At 43.0% G+C, this 12872-nt stretch overlaps 1 protein-coding gene across 1 annotated transcript in view; it reads right to left on the reverse strand.

Moving 5' to 3' along the window:
• LOC139256010 (stAR-related lipid transfer protein 9-like) overlaps positions 1–12872 on the reverse strand; it is a gene marked incomplete at its 3' end in the record, with an annotated part of 238609 nt that overhangs the window by 6600 nt on the left and 219137 nt on the right. The window contains exons 17-19 of the mRNA XM_070874078.1: positions 12594–12645; positions 8518–8655; positions 665–747 (exon numbers count right to left, since the gene is read on the reverse strand). Coding sequence (XP_070730179.1) covers positions 665–747; positions 8518–8655; positions 12594–12645 — 273 coding nt within the window. The remainder of the gene's footprint in view (positions 1–664; positions 748–8517; positions 8656–12593; positions 12646–12872) is intronic.

Here is a 12872-nt window from a genome sequence, read left to right on the forward strand (position 1 = left end):
CTGGATTAACGCTGCAACAGAGGTGTGACAGAATTTCTCCTCCCTGGAGTATTGTGTACAGTTTTGGTTTCCCTACCTAAGGAACGATATATTTGCCATAGAGGGATTGCAATGAAGGTTCACCAGACTGCTCCTAGGATGGGAGGATTGTCCTATGAGGAGAGATTGAGCAGACTAGGCCTATATTCTCCAGAATTTAGAAGAATGAGAGGTGATTTCATTGAAACATACACAATTCTTACAGGGCTGGACAGGGTAGATCCAGGGAGGATGTTTCCCCTGGCTGGGGGTCACAGCCTCAGAACAAGGGGTTGGCCATTTAGGACTGCGATGAGGAGAAATTTCTTCACTCAGAGGGTGGTGAATCTTTGGAATTGTCTACCCCAGAGGGCTGTGGAGGCTCGATTGTTGAGCACGATGGAGATCGATAGATTTTCGGATATTAAAAGAATCAAGGGATATGGGAATAGTGCAGGCGGGTGGAGTTGAGGTAGAGAATCAGCCATGATCTCGTTCAATGGCGGAGCAGGCTCAAAGGGCCAAAGGCCTACTCCTGCTCCTATTTCTTATGTTCTTATGTTATGGAATTATTACTGACGCTACACTGCAAACTACAATAGACATTTATAAATTAAGTATATAAGGTCAGACTGTAGAAACTCACAGCTCTCCTTTGTCTCAACTTTGCAGCTTCAGTTGGATGGTTAAACCTGAACTTGTGCACCTTTCCCAGTACTATAACAGCACCTGCAAAAAAATTGAAACATGCTAAATAAAGCACAGAAGTAATTATTATAAATCTATGAACAACATACAGACACTGTTACCTTGCCACAATGAAAAAAACTTGCAAAAAAACAGCACTTTTCTAGACAAAACATTTAAAATAATTTTTTAAACCTTTTGTGGGAAAAAAAACCCTTGCGTGGCATTGTTTGTGGGCAATTCGAGTTCCGGAACACTGTTGTGATGTTTCGCTGCTAACATGCCTCTCAGGTATTTTATGTTTGGAAGTGATCCAATTAGATCATTGTCACTGCTCCAGTAGTCAATCAGAGAACAAATGTAATGGCTTGTAAATTTCTAGCTTCAGGTTAGAAGAAATCATCATGAAATGATCAGCTTTTTCCTCCTCTTTTTATAAAATTGTGTTGCATCTGTAACGAGGCGTGACACTTTGAAGTGTGATGGGAATACACCAAATGCAAGACTTTTTAGATACATAGTACCCCCATGATCTTGCTCATAGTGAGTTGGTGGAGAAACGACTTTATCCCATGCAAGGTGAAATATAAATCATGCCCATGTACATGGTGATTGAGTAAATCATGTTGGGTTTTTACTGCAGAGTATTGTGGGAGTGTTAGTGGTATTTCCAGGCTTGAATTTCATGTTGATGTTCGTATGCATGTGGAAACCATAAATCAATAGTTTTCATTATTATTATAGGTTTGCTTAACTGTGTAGTTAATGTTGTATTTTAGCCTTTTGAAGCCCCAGAAATGGAAGATAATGGTAGAGATGTCCCAGGATACAGGTAGACATGTTGTACATAGCGTGTGTCATAGGAAGTGGGAGTTTTTAGCGATTTGTCCTGGAGTGTAGAAATACGAAGGAGTGAATCACCAGGTGTGTCGTGGTATAAAGGAGCCTAGGGTCAGGTAGCAGCTGGGGGGGGGGGGGGGGGCAGAATGTGACAGCATGTGTGTTACAGGCAGGAATACAGTGATGGGAAGTTTTTATGGGGGACGGGCCTCATGGGAGTGACAAGCAGGGGCAAGCAGGACTGTTCAAGGCAGATGGGACTGGGAGTGACAAAAGGAGGCGTACAGAGAGAACAGACTTGACCATTTGGGGTAGGATGAGCGGAGACTAGGTAGGGAGCGGGAAAGAGAAAGAACATAAAAACAGGAGGAAGTGATTCAGCCCCTCACGCCTATTCAACCATTCAATTAGATCATGGCTGATCTGTACCTCAACACCATTTACGCTAATCCAACAAAAATCGATCGATCACCGTCTCAAAGTGCCAACTGTCCCAGGTCCACAGCCTTTGGGGATCAGACTTCCAGTATTCCACTACCCTTTGTGGGAAAAGGTGCTTACTGATTTCACTCCTAAATGGTCTGGCTCTAATTTTAAGATTACATCCTCTTGCTCTAAATTCGCCTCCCAGAGGAAATAGTTTCTCCATAGCTACGTTATTGAATCCCATTACAATCATGGGACAGTGAAGGAGAATGATGGCTGGAAGTCTTCATTAATTCCATTCCATTCCCTGAAGTTTCAGGAAAGGGCTTCCACATAAACCTCTGTTAATTAAAGCACGAACTGTACTTATATTGTAAAGACTGACTTCAGTGTACTTAAAGCTGCTTGGGCTTTAAGTAACGGAGCCTTTCTAGCTCGGTATTGGGAAAACCTTTTACAAACCTCAAGGAGAAAAGTTGCATTTCTGACTTTGACCAGGAAAGGACTTTAAAGTTGCTGATTTTGAGGGGCTGAGAATAGAACTTGGGAAAATATAACTGACAAAAAACAAAGAAGAGCAGCAATGCGAAACATTTAAAACGGTGTTCAACACAGAGAGCAGGAACAATATATTCAGCTAAAAGGCAAGAACAAACTAAACACGAATGAGACTCCATGGATGAATAAAGCCATAAGCGAACAATTGAGGGTAAGGAAAGAGGCATACATTAAGTACATAGACAACAGGGAGTGCATGATAAGGGAGAATACGATGAGATTAGGAGAGATGTCAAAAAAACAATTAGGAAGGCAAAGAAAAATTATGAAATTAAATTATCAAGGAACATAAAACAAAATAGTAAAATATTTTACAGGCACATCAATAAAAAAAGTAAGGTTGGAATGGAATAAGGCCAATAAAGGATGAACAGGATAATACCACAGGTAAAGATAGAGAGATAGCAGAAATATTAAATAATTATTTTGCTTCAGTATTTATCAGGGAAATAGAACAGGTGGACATGGCATTGGATGATGAGATTAGTAAGGAGATAAACACATTTAAAATTAAAAGAGGGGATATATTAAATAAACCAATCAAACTCAGAGGATAAAACCCCTGCTCCGGCAGATTGCATCCATGCATTTTAAGAGAATCTAGGGAAGAGATAGCAGAGGCATTACGACACTTATTCAATAATTTGTTAGAAAGAGGTGTAGTACCAGTGGATTGTTGGATAGCTAACGTTATACCTATACTTAAGAAGGGGGATAGAACATGTCTAGAGAATTATAGACCAGTCAGCTTAACATCGGTGGTAGGAAAAATAATGAAATCCCAACTAAAGGTGAAAATAGAACATCTAGAAAACAAAAATATAATAACGAATAGTCAGCATGGATTTCAAAAGGGAAAGTTTTGCTTGACCAACCTCATTGAATTTTTTTGAAGAGGTAACAGAGAGAGTAGACAATTGTAATACAGTAGATGTAATTTATTCAGATTTTCAAAAGGCCTTAGATAAGGTACTCCATAATCGACTGATGAACAAGATCAGAGAATGCGGAGTCAGGGGACAAGTAGCAAAATGGATAGCTAGCTGGCTTCAAGACAGAAAGCAGAGAGTAGGGGTAAAGGGTAGCTATTCACAGTGGCCAAAGGTGGGTAGTGGTGTTCCACAAGGATAAAGTCCTGGGACCACTGTCGCTCACAATTTATATTAACGATTTAGACTTTGGAATTAAAAACACAATTTCTAAATTTGCGGATAACACCAAATTGGGTAGTCAATACTGAGGAGGACTGCAACAAATTACAGGAGGACATTAATAAACTTACAGAATGGGCATATAATTGGCAAATGAAGTTCAACACAGATAAATGTGAGGCATTACATTTTTGTAGGAAGAATAGGGAGGTCACATTACTTGGAGGGTGCGAGTTTAGGTGGGGTAGAGGAACAAAGGGAAGCAGTAGCAGGACATTTGGAAAAGCAAAATTCGGTCAGGCAGAGTCAGCATGGATTTATGAAGGGGAAATCATGTTTGACAAATTTGCTGGAATTCTTTGAGGATGTAACGAACAGGGTGGTTAAAGGGGAACCAGTGGATGTGGTGTATTTGGACTTCCAGAAGGCATTTGGCAAGGTGCCACATAAAAGGTGACTGCACAAGATAAAAGTTCACGGGGTTGGAGGAAATATATTAGCATGGATAGAGGATTGGCTAACGAACAGAAAAGAGAGAGTCGGGATAAATGATTCATTCTCGTGTTGGCAATCAGTAACTAGTGAGGTGCCGCAGGGATCAGTGCTGGGACCCCAACTATTTACAATCTATATTAACGACTTGGAGGAAGGGACTGAGTGTAACGTAGTCAAGTTTGCCGACGATACAAAGATGGGAGGAAAAACAATGTGTGAGGACACAAAAAATCTGCAAAAGGACATAGACAGGCTAAGTGAGTGGGCAAAAATTTGCAGATGGAGTATAATGTTGGAAAGTGTGAGGTCATGCACTTTGATAGAAAAAAAATCAAAGATCAAGTTATTATTTAAATGGAGAAAGATTGCAAAGTGCTGCAGTACAGCAGGGCCTGGGGGTACTTGTGCATGAAACACAAAAGGTTAGTATGCAGGTACAGCAAGTGATCAGGAAGGCCAATGGAATCTTGGCCTTTATTGCCAAGGGGATGGAGTATAAAAGCAGGGAAGTCTTGCTACAGCTATACAGGGTATTGGTGAGGCCACACCTGGAATACTGCGTGCAGTTTAGGTTTCCATATTTACGAAAGGATATACTTGCTTTGGTTCACTCGGTTGATTCCAGAGATGAGGGGGTTGACTTATGAGGAAAGGTTGAGTAGGTTAGGCCTCTACTCATTGGAATTCAGAAGATTGAGAAGTGATCTTATCGAAACGTATAAGATTATGAGGGGGCTTGACAAGGTGGATGCAGAGATGGGGGAGACTAGAACTAGGGGGCATAATCTTAGAATAAGGGGCTGCCCATTTAAAACTGAGATTTCCGACGTCCCAAATCCGGAAACGCCTGGGCTGAGGTAAGGGTGCTGGAGGAGGAGCTCAGGGGGGTGGGTAGAGTGTCCGGGGCGGCGGAGGAGGGTCCGGGGCGGCGGCGGAGGGTCCGGGGCGGCGGCGGAGGGTCCGGGGCGGCGGCGGAGGAGGGTCCGGGGCGGCGGCGGAGGAGGGTCCGGGGCGGCGGAGGAGGGTCCGGGGCGGCGGAGGAGGGTCCGGGGCGGCGGAGGAGGGTCCGGGGCGGCGGAGGAGGGTCCGGGGCGGCGGCGGAGGAGGGTCCGGGGCGGCGGCGGCGGAGGGTCCGGGGCGGCGGCGGAGGAGGGTCCGGGGCGGCGGCGGAGGGTCCGGGGCGGCGGCGGAGGAGGGTCCGGGGCGGCGGCGGAGGGTCCGGGGCGGCGGCGGAGGAGGGTCCGGGGCGGCGGCGGCGGAGGAGGGTCCGGGGCGGTGGCGGCGGAGGAGGGTCCGGGGCGGCGGCGGCGGAGGAGGGTCCGGGGCGGCGGCGGAGGAGGGTCCGGGGCGGCGGCGGAGGAGGGTCCGGGGCGGCGGCGGAGGAGGGTCCGGGGCGGCGGCGGAGGAGGGTCCGGGGCGGCGGCGGAGGAGGGTCCGGGGCGGCGGCGGAGGAGGGTCCGGGGCGGCGGCGGAGGAGGGTCCGGGGCGGCGGCGGAGGAGGGTCCGGGGCGGCGGCGGAGGAGGGTCCGGGGCGGCGGAGGAGGGTCCGGGGCGGCGGAGGAGGGTCCGGGGCGGCGGAGGAGGGTCCGGGGCGGCGGAGGAGGGGTGGTCAGGAAAAACCTGCTTTGAAGACCTGCAAAAAAAGTAACTTAAAAGTTTTTATTTTTTAATACTTTTTCAGTGAATTAATAGATAAGGGTTTTGTGAATTTGAATTTTTTGCTTTTTGGAAGATTTATTTTGGTGTCTTTCCCCCCTCCAGAGGCCCAACTCACAGCAGTAATCAGTTTTTTAAAATGTCGGGATTTCGGAACAATCCGAATTTTAGAACTCCGGGTTTTGGACGCTCAACCCGTATAAACGATTTGCAGAAAGACTTAATATATTAAAAATTATAGATAACATAAGAAATAGGAGAAAGTAGGCCATTTGACCCTTCGAGCCTGCTCTGCCATTCAATAAGATCATGGCTGATCTGATCATGGACTCAGCTACACTTACCAGCCCACTCCCCATAACCTTTTATTCCCCTATCGCTCAAAAATCTGTCTATCTCGCATTAAATATATTCAGCCTCCACAGCTTTCTGGGGCAGAGAATTCCACAGATTTACAACCCTCAGAGAAGTAATTCCTCCTCATCTCAGCTTTAAACGGGCGTTCCTTATTCTAAGACTATGTCTCCTAGTTTTAGTTTCCCCTATGAGTGGAAATATCCTCTCTGCGTACACCTTGTCAAGCCCCCCCATTATCTTATATATTTCGCTATCACCTCTCATTCTTCTGAACTCCAATGAATATAGACCCAACCTACCTTCATAAGTCAACCCCTTCATCTCCGGAATCAACCTAGTGAATCTTCTCTGAACAGCCTCCAATGCAAGTATATCCTTCCTCAAATACGGAGACCAAAACTGTACACAGTACTCTAGGTGTGGCCTCACCAATACTCTGTACAGTTGTAGCAGGACTTCTCTGCTTTTATACTCTATCCCCCTTGCAATAAAGGCCAACATTCCATTTACCTTCCTGACCACTTGTTGTACCTGCATACTAACTTTTTGTGTTTCATGCACAAGGACCCCCAGGTCTCTCTGTAGTGCAGCACTTTGCAATTTGTCTCCATTTAAATTATAATTTGCTTTTCTATTTTTTCTGCCAAAGTGGATAACCTCATCTTTTCCCACATTATACCCCATCTGCCAAATCTTTGCCCACTCACTTAGCCTGGCTATATCCCGTTGCAGATTTTTTGCGTCTTCCTCACAATTTGCTTTCCCACCCACCTTTGTATCAGCAAACTTGGCTACATTACACTCGGTCCCTTCATCCATTAATATAGATTGTAAATAGTTGAGGCCCCAGCACCGATCCCTGCGGCACCCCACTAGTTACTGTTTGCCGACCGGAAAATTACCCATTTGTCCAAATTCTGTGTTTTCTGTTAGTTAGCCAATCATCTATCCATGCTAATATAGTACCCCCAACCCTGTGAAATGTTATCTTATGCAGTAACCTTTTATGTGGCACCTTATTGAATGCCTTCTGGAAATTCAAATACACCACATCCACTGGTTCCCCCTTATCCACCCTGCTTGTTACATCCTCAAAGAACTCCAGAAAATTTGTCAAATATAATTTCCCTTTCATAAAACCATGCTGACTCTGCTTGATTAAATTATGCTTTTCCAAATGTCCTGCTACTGCTTCCTTAATAATGGACTCCTGCATTTTCCCAACCATAGATGTTAGGCTAACTGGTCTATAGTTTCCTGCTTTCTGTCTGCCTCATTTTTTAAATAGGGGCGTTACATTTGCGGTTTTCCAATCTGCTGGGACCTCCCCAGAATCCAGGGAATTTTGGTAGATTACAACCAATGCATCCACTATCTCTGCAGCCACTTTGTTTAAGACCCTGGGATGCAAGCCATCAGGTTCAGTGGACTTGTCCGCCTTTAGTCCCATTATTTTACTGAGTACTACTTCTTTAGTGATAGTATTTAGTCTCTACCTCCCGATAGCCCCTTGATTATCCAGTATTGGGATGTTTTTAGTGTCTTCTACTGTGAAGACTGATACAAAATATTTGTTCAAAGTCTCTGCCATTTCCCTGTTCCCCATTATTAATTCCCCAGTCTCATCTTCTGGGGGACCAACATTTACTTTCACCACTCTTCTTTTTATGTACTTGTAGAAACACTTACTGTTTTTATATTTCGTGTTAGTTTGCTTTCATTATCTATCTTGCCCCTCTTATTTTTTTTAGCCGTTCTTTGCTGGCTTTTAAAAGTTTCCAAATCCTCTGGCCTCCCACTAGTCTTGGCCACATTGTATGCCCTTGTTTTCAATTTGATACCATCCCTTATTTCCTGAGTTAGCCACAGATGGTTATCCCTTCTCTTAAGTCTTTCCTTCTCATTGGGATATATTTTTGTTGAGTGTTATGAAATATCTCTTTAAATGTCTGCCACTGCTCCTCAACCTTCCCTGATCAAAAAATGTCCACAAAATTATGAACACAGAATAAAATCACTATAAAATCACGTAGAAATGTCCCTGGATCTAAGAGTAATAAAAACAATTTTGCTTTTTACTTCTCGCAGCTTAAGGGTGTAGAATGTTATCTTGGCATCAGTGCCAATCACCCTAACTGAATATCTGACCTAGGCCAGCCTGTGGACAGAATCACTTGAGAGAGAACTATTAAAAAATTGCCAAATGAAAGTGAAAATATTTCAGATGCGTTTCAAATTATTCATTTGGCAATTTTTTAAAATAGTAATTTCACACACAAGCTGCTAACTGGATGGATTAGTGATACTGTAACAGTAATAAGTCCATTACCTTGAGACAAACGACATGAATGGGCAACGTCCAGTTCATTGACAGTGCACTGTGATCCTGCAATTGGTTCAAGTGTCACTATACCATTGTCATTATGAATTACACAGTGCTCTCTCTCCACCCATGGACCCTGCAGAACTAAAATAAAGACAATGATTATTGGAATATTGTTGAAACTAGATCACTATTTTGGAAGGGTTCTTAAACTTGATTGCATTGCCTTTAATCCAACTCATTGCACACAAATTGTCATTTACAAGGGACTTTTATCCAGTTGCTCAGCTCAGTGATCCAGTCCATTCTATTTTTCTGCTCCCTTACCCTCAAATTCTTACTAGTACAGTAGGAAGTATTCATGCTAATGTTCTCAATTAGATTTCTTTTATTTTAAAGAGACTCTAGATTAAACTAGTAAAGTCTTACAGAAATCTGCTTTTATGATGATTTTGTTCTCCATTTTACATAGAACTACATAGATGGTACAGCACAGAACAGGGCCATTAGGTCCAACTGGTCCATGTCGGTTTTTGTGTTCCACACGAGCCTCCTCCCACCCCTCTCCCATCTAACCCCATCAACATAGCCTTCTATTCCTTTCTTCCTCATGTGTTTATCTAGCATCCCCTTAAATACATCTATGCTATTTGCCTCAACCATTCCATGTGGTAGCAAGTTCCGCATTCTAACCACTCCCTGGATAAAAAAGTTTCTCCTTAATTCCCCATTGGATTTATTAGTGACTATCTTAGCTTATGGCACCTAGTTTTGATCACCCCACAAGTGGAAACATCTTCTCTACGTCTACCCTATCAAACCCTTTCATAATCTTAAAGACCTCTATCAGGTCACCTCTCAGCCTTCTCTTTTCTAGAGAAAAGTGCCCCAGCCGGTTCAATTTTTTCTGGTAGCTATAACCTCTCAGTTCTGGTATCATCCTTGTAAATCCTTTTTGAATCTTCGCTAGTGCTTCTAGATTCCTTTTTGGTCCAGGACTGGTGTGGAAAGAGAAATTGAAGAGCTATTGCTGCTCAGTCTACACATCTATATCTACAGGTGTTAAATTTAGTATTAAAGGTAGCATTTGATTGGTTTTCTCACTTCCTTTTATAATACTGGGCACTATAATTTTGTGTAATTTCTTTCATGGTTTGCAAAATAAGCAATGGAAATCATCTATTAGTGAATTAAATAATAGATAACCTCCTTTCACTATGGGTCTTACTCAATCTTGGATTGAAGTTAACTCTCCACATACAGTAGGATATCGAATCATCTTGGGGCGATTTCCCTTTAAGAAGTTCCCTCTTTTAGAAATCAGATGACTTTTACCTCCCTCACTGTATAAATACTTCCATTTTCAGTTCTTGAGGGAAGCAGCATTGGATCCAAAATACAGTGAGAGCACAGAAATCTTGAAGCACCAATAATAAGCTCAAGTCAAAATTAAAAGGGTAGATTGGGTGGTGCAATGTATTTGCTTCATGGTTCTTTGCTTAAGAATTCATAGCAACACATTGCTAATAAACCAACTAGTTCTTAATAGCAAAGGTTTAACAATCACACTACACATTACCAGTTCATCCACCAGGCTCACAACCACCTGCCTCATCGTGTATCCCCTGAACCCAACTGGCTGGGGTTTTATTGAGTCTTGTGAACATCGCGTGACTGGCTAAGCCACTCCCAACTCAACAGCTCTAAAACCTGTGAGCATACTCACAAGTGCATACATTACAGGTGGCAGTTCTATATATGGAGGCTGATGATCGAGGAAGACCACATATACCAAAGGCAGATAATCCTACTGTTCAACCTCCACATACATGGGGAGTAGTGTAGAATTTGGGGAGTGAGTTACCAAGGCCCTATAACTTCATGCCAGCTTGGAGATCATGTTGGGAAAAACAACAAGGAGAGGCAGTATAATCTAAATGGTACAATTCTGAGGGGGCCCTAAGAACAGAGGGACCCGAGGGTGCATATTCACAAATCCTTTAAGGTGACAGGACAAGTTACTAAGGCAGTTACGAAAGCTTGGCTTTATAAATAGGGGCATTGAATATAAAAACAAGGCAGTTATGCTAAACCTTTACACATCTCTGGTTAGGTCTCAGCTAGAGTGTTGTGTACAATTCTAGGCACTACACTTTAATAAGGATGTTAAGGCCTTGGAGAGAGAACAGAGGAGGATACCAGGGTTGAGGGAGTTCAGTTATGTGGAGAAATTGGAGAAGCGAGGATTGTTCTCCTGAGACCAGAGCAGGTTAAGGGGAGACCCAATACTCTGTAGCGGTATTCAAAATTATGAGGAGTTTTGATAGAGCAAGTAGGGAGAAACTATTTCCTCTGATACGTGGGTCAGTAACCAGAGGTCACAGATTTTAAATAATTGGCAAACGATCTAGAGGGGAGATGAGGAGAAATTTCTTCACACAGATGGTTGCCAAGATCTGGAACGCACTACCTGAAAGGCTGGTGGGATCAGATTCCATTGGATCTTTTAAAAGGCAATTGGACATGTACTTGAAGCAAACTGATTTGCAGTGTTATGGGGAAAAGTTGGGGTGTGGGTCTAAACTGGACAGCTCTTTCAAAGAGCTGGCACAGGAACGACGGGTCGAATGGCCTCCTTCTGCGCTGCAACATTCTATGATTCTATCTTGCTGAAGTATTCTTCACCTTGGCCTACCAAAACAACACCAGTGATGCACAGTACAAGTATATACTGCTGTAGAACTCAGTGAGAAGTGGTGACTGCGTAAGTAGAATGAGTTAAAACTTTTCTCGTTAGGACCTCTCGTGCCAGAGAGTATTGCAAGACACACAGCACAACCCAGTTTGCTAACTTGTGCCAGGTAAAACAGAGACTTCATTCCCATTGGATGCAAAAAATTGCCTGGATTGCAAAACTTCTTATCCCATCCATGCATGTCAACGTCTTGTACTAATTCCTTTCTGCTGATTAAGCATGAGATGCTTAAAAAGTGCTGTTACCATAATCGCCTGGGTTAATTGAAATTCAACAACAATCTACGGAAGGGATGAATGTCGAAGGGCCTGCCTACTTGCCATTCAAGGTGCAGATAATCTATCACTGGCTGTACAGCAGACAAACCATTTATTCTGATGAGTGCCAAGTAGGGTTTTGAGCAATTGGACCTTCAGTTAATAGGAAGCCATCAGTTTGAATAGTTGTGACTTCAATCAGCTGAGGACAAAGTTAAAGGTTCACTCTTTGTTGTAGAAGAGTCTTGGTGACTTAGGTTTGCAAAAAAGCAAATATTACAGAGGTTACGTAACAGCTGATAGAGGCCAAGGCGAGCCACTATGAACAAATTAATTTTGTGTGTGCATTTTTATAAATATTGCTTAAATTCTCTCTTTTTTCCTCAAGAAGCCCTTGCAAAGTGAGACTGAACGGCTCCCCCACCCCAAAAAATTCAAGTTGCATGAAAGAGAAAAAACTTGAGATCACAAAACGGGTAGAACCTATATAAAGTAAGTGATTCTGCCACAATGTGAGCTACAAGGGAAGACACTCCCAGCAACTGAGATCAAACTGGAGGTTTTGGTACTGAGGGGGGTGGCGGGGAGAGCAGGAAACCCAAACTTGAAGCACAGAAGTAGCAAAGTGAAAATATAAAAGGATTTATCGTCAAATATTTTGCGATAAAATCAGTTGTTAGAAAAATACTAATGTTGTCAGTGGAGGAAACAGCAGCTGTTGTCAGAGAAGAATGGAGGGTGGGTTTCAGTGAGGAGGTGAGACTCCACAACCTCTAAAGCTGAGAACATGTTGAAGGGAAGTAATCTCCAGCCGACTGAACGGTGGATAATATAAACCTGCAAATGAGTTATAAAGGAACAGATGTTACAGTTCAGTTTGCTTTCACTTTATAGTTGTCGATCATCTTAGCTATGCTCTGAACCCAAACATGCACAGAGGTAAAAGACCAGAGATCTCTCCCTTGAAGAAAATTGCATCCATATTATAGTTGATGCAGATACGTACAGTGCAAATGAAAAAAAATCATTACAATAACTTTCTCAGCCTGATCTATGTTTTGTGCACTTACCAATGTCTTGCTCTGTTTCAGCGTCAATTCCCCCAATCTTTGTCATTCCTTCCTAAAATCATGAAGACATTTAAATCAACAGCTTATCCTTGTCGAACAAATAGCTAACAGAATTACACCAGGTAAAGAAGAACTAAAGATCTTTTTTAAGATGTCAGTGAGATATTGGCATTTGTGTATATACCATGTTACAGAAAAAAAGCACACTATTGGAGTATAAACCTTAATGTTTAACACATGAATCATCCTTTTGGATGCTATGTGCATTAAAAACAATAT

The sequence above is a fragment of the Pristiophorus japonicus genome, unplaced genomic scaffold (assembly GCF_044704955.1).
Source record: "Pristiophorus japonicus isolate sPriJap1 unplaced genomic scaffold, sPriJap1.hap1 HAP1_SCAFFOLD_671, whole genome shotgun sequence".
Lineage (NCBI taxonomy): Eukaryota > Metazoa > Chordata > Chondrichthyes > Pristiophoridae > Pristiophorus > Pristiophorus japonicus.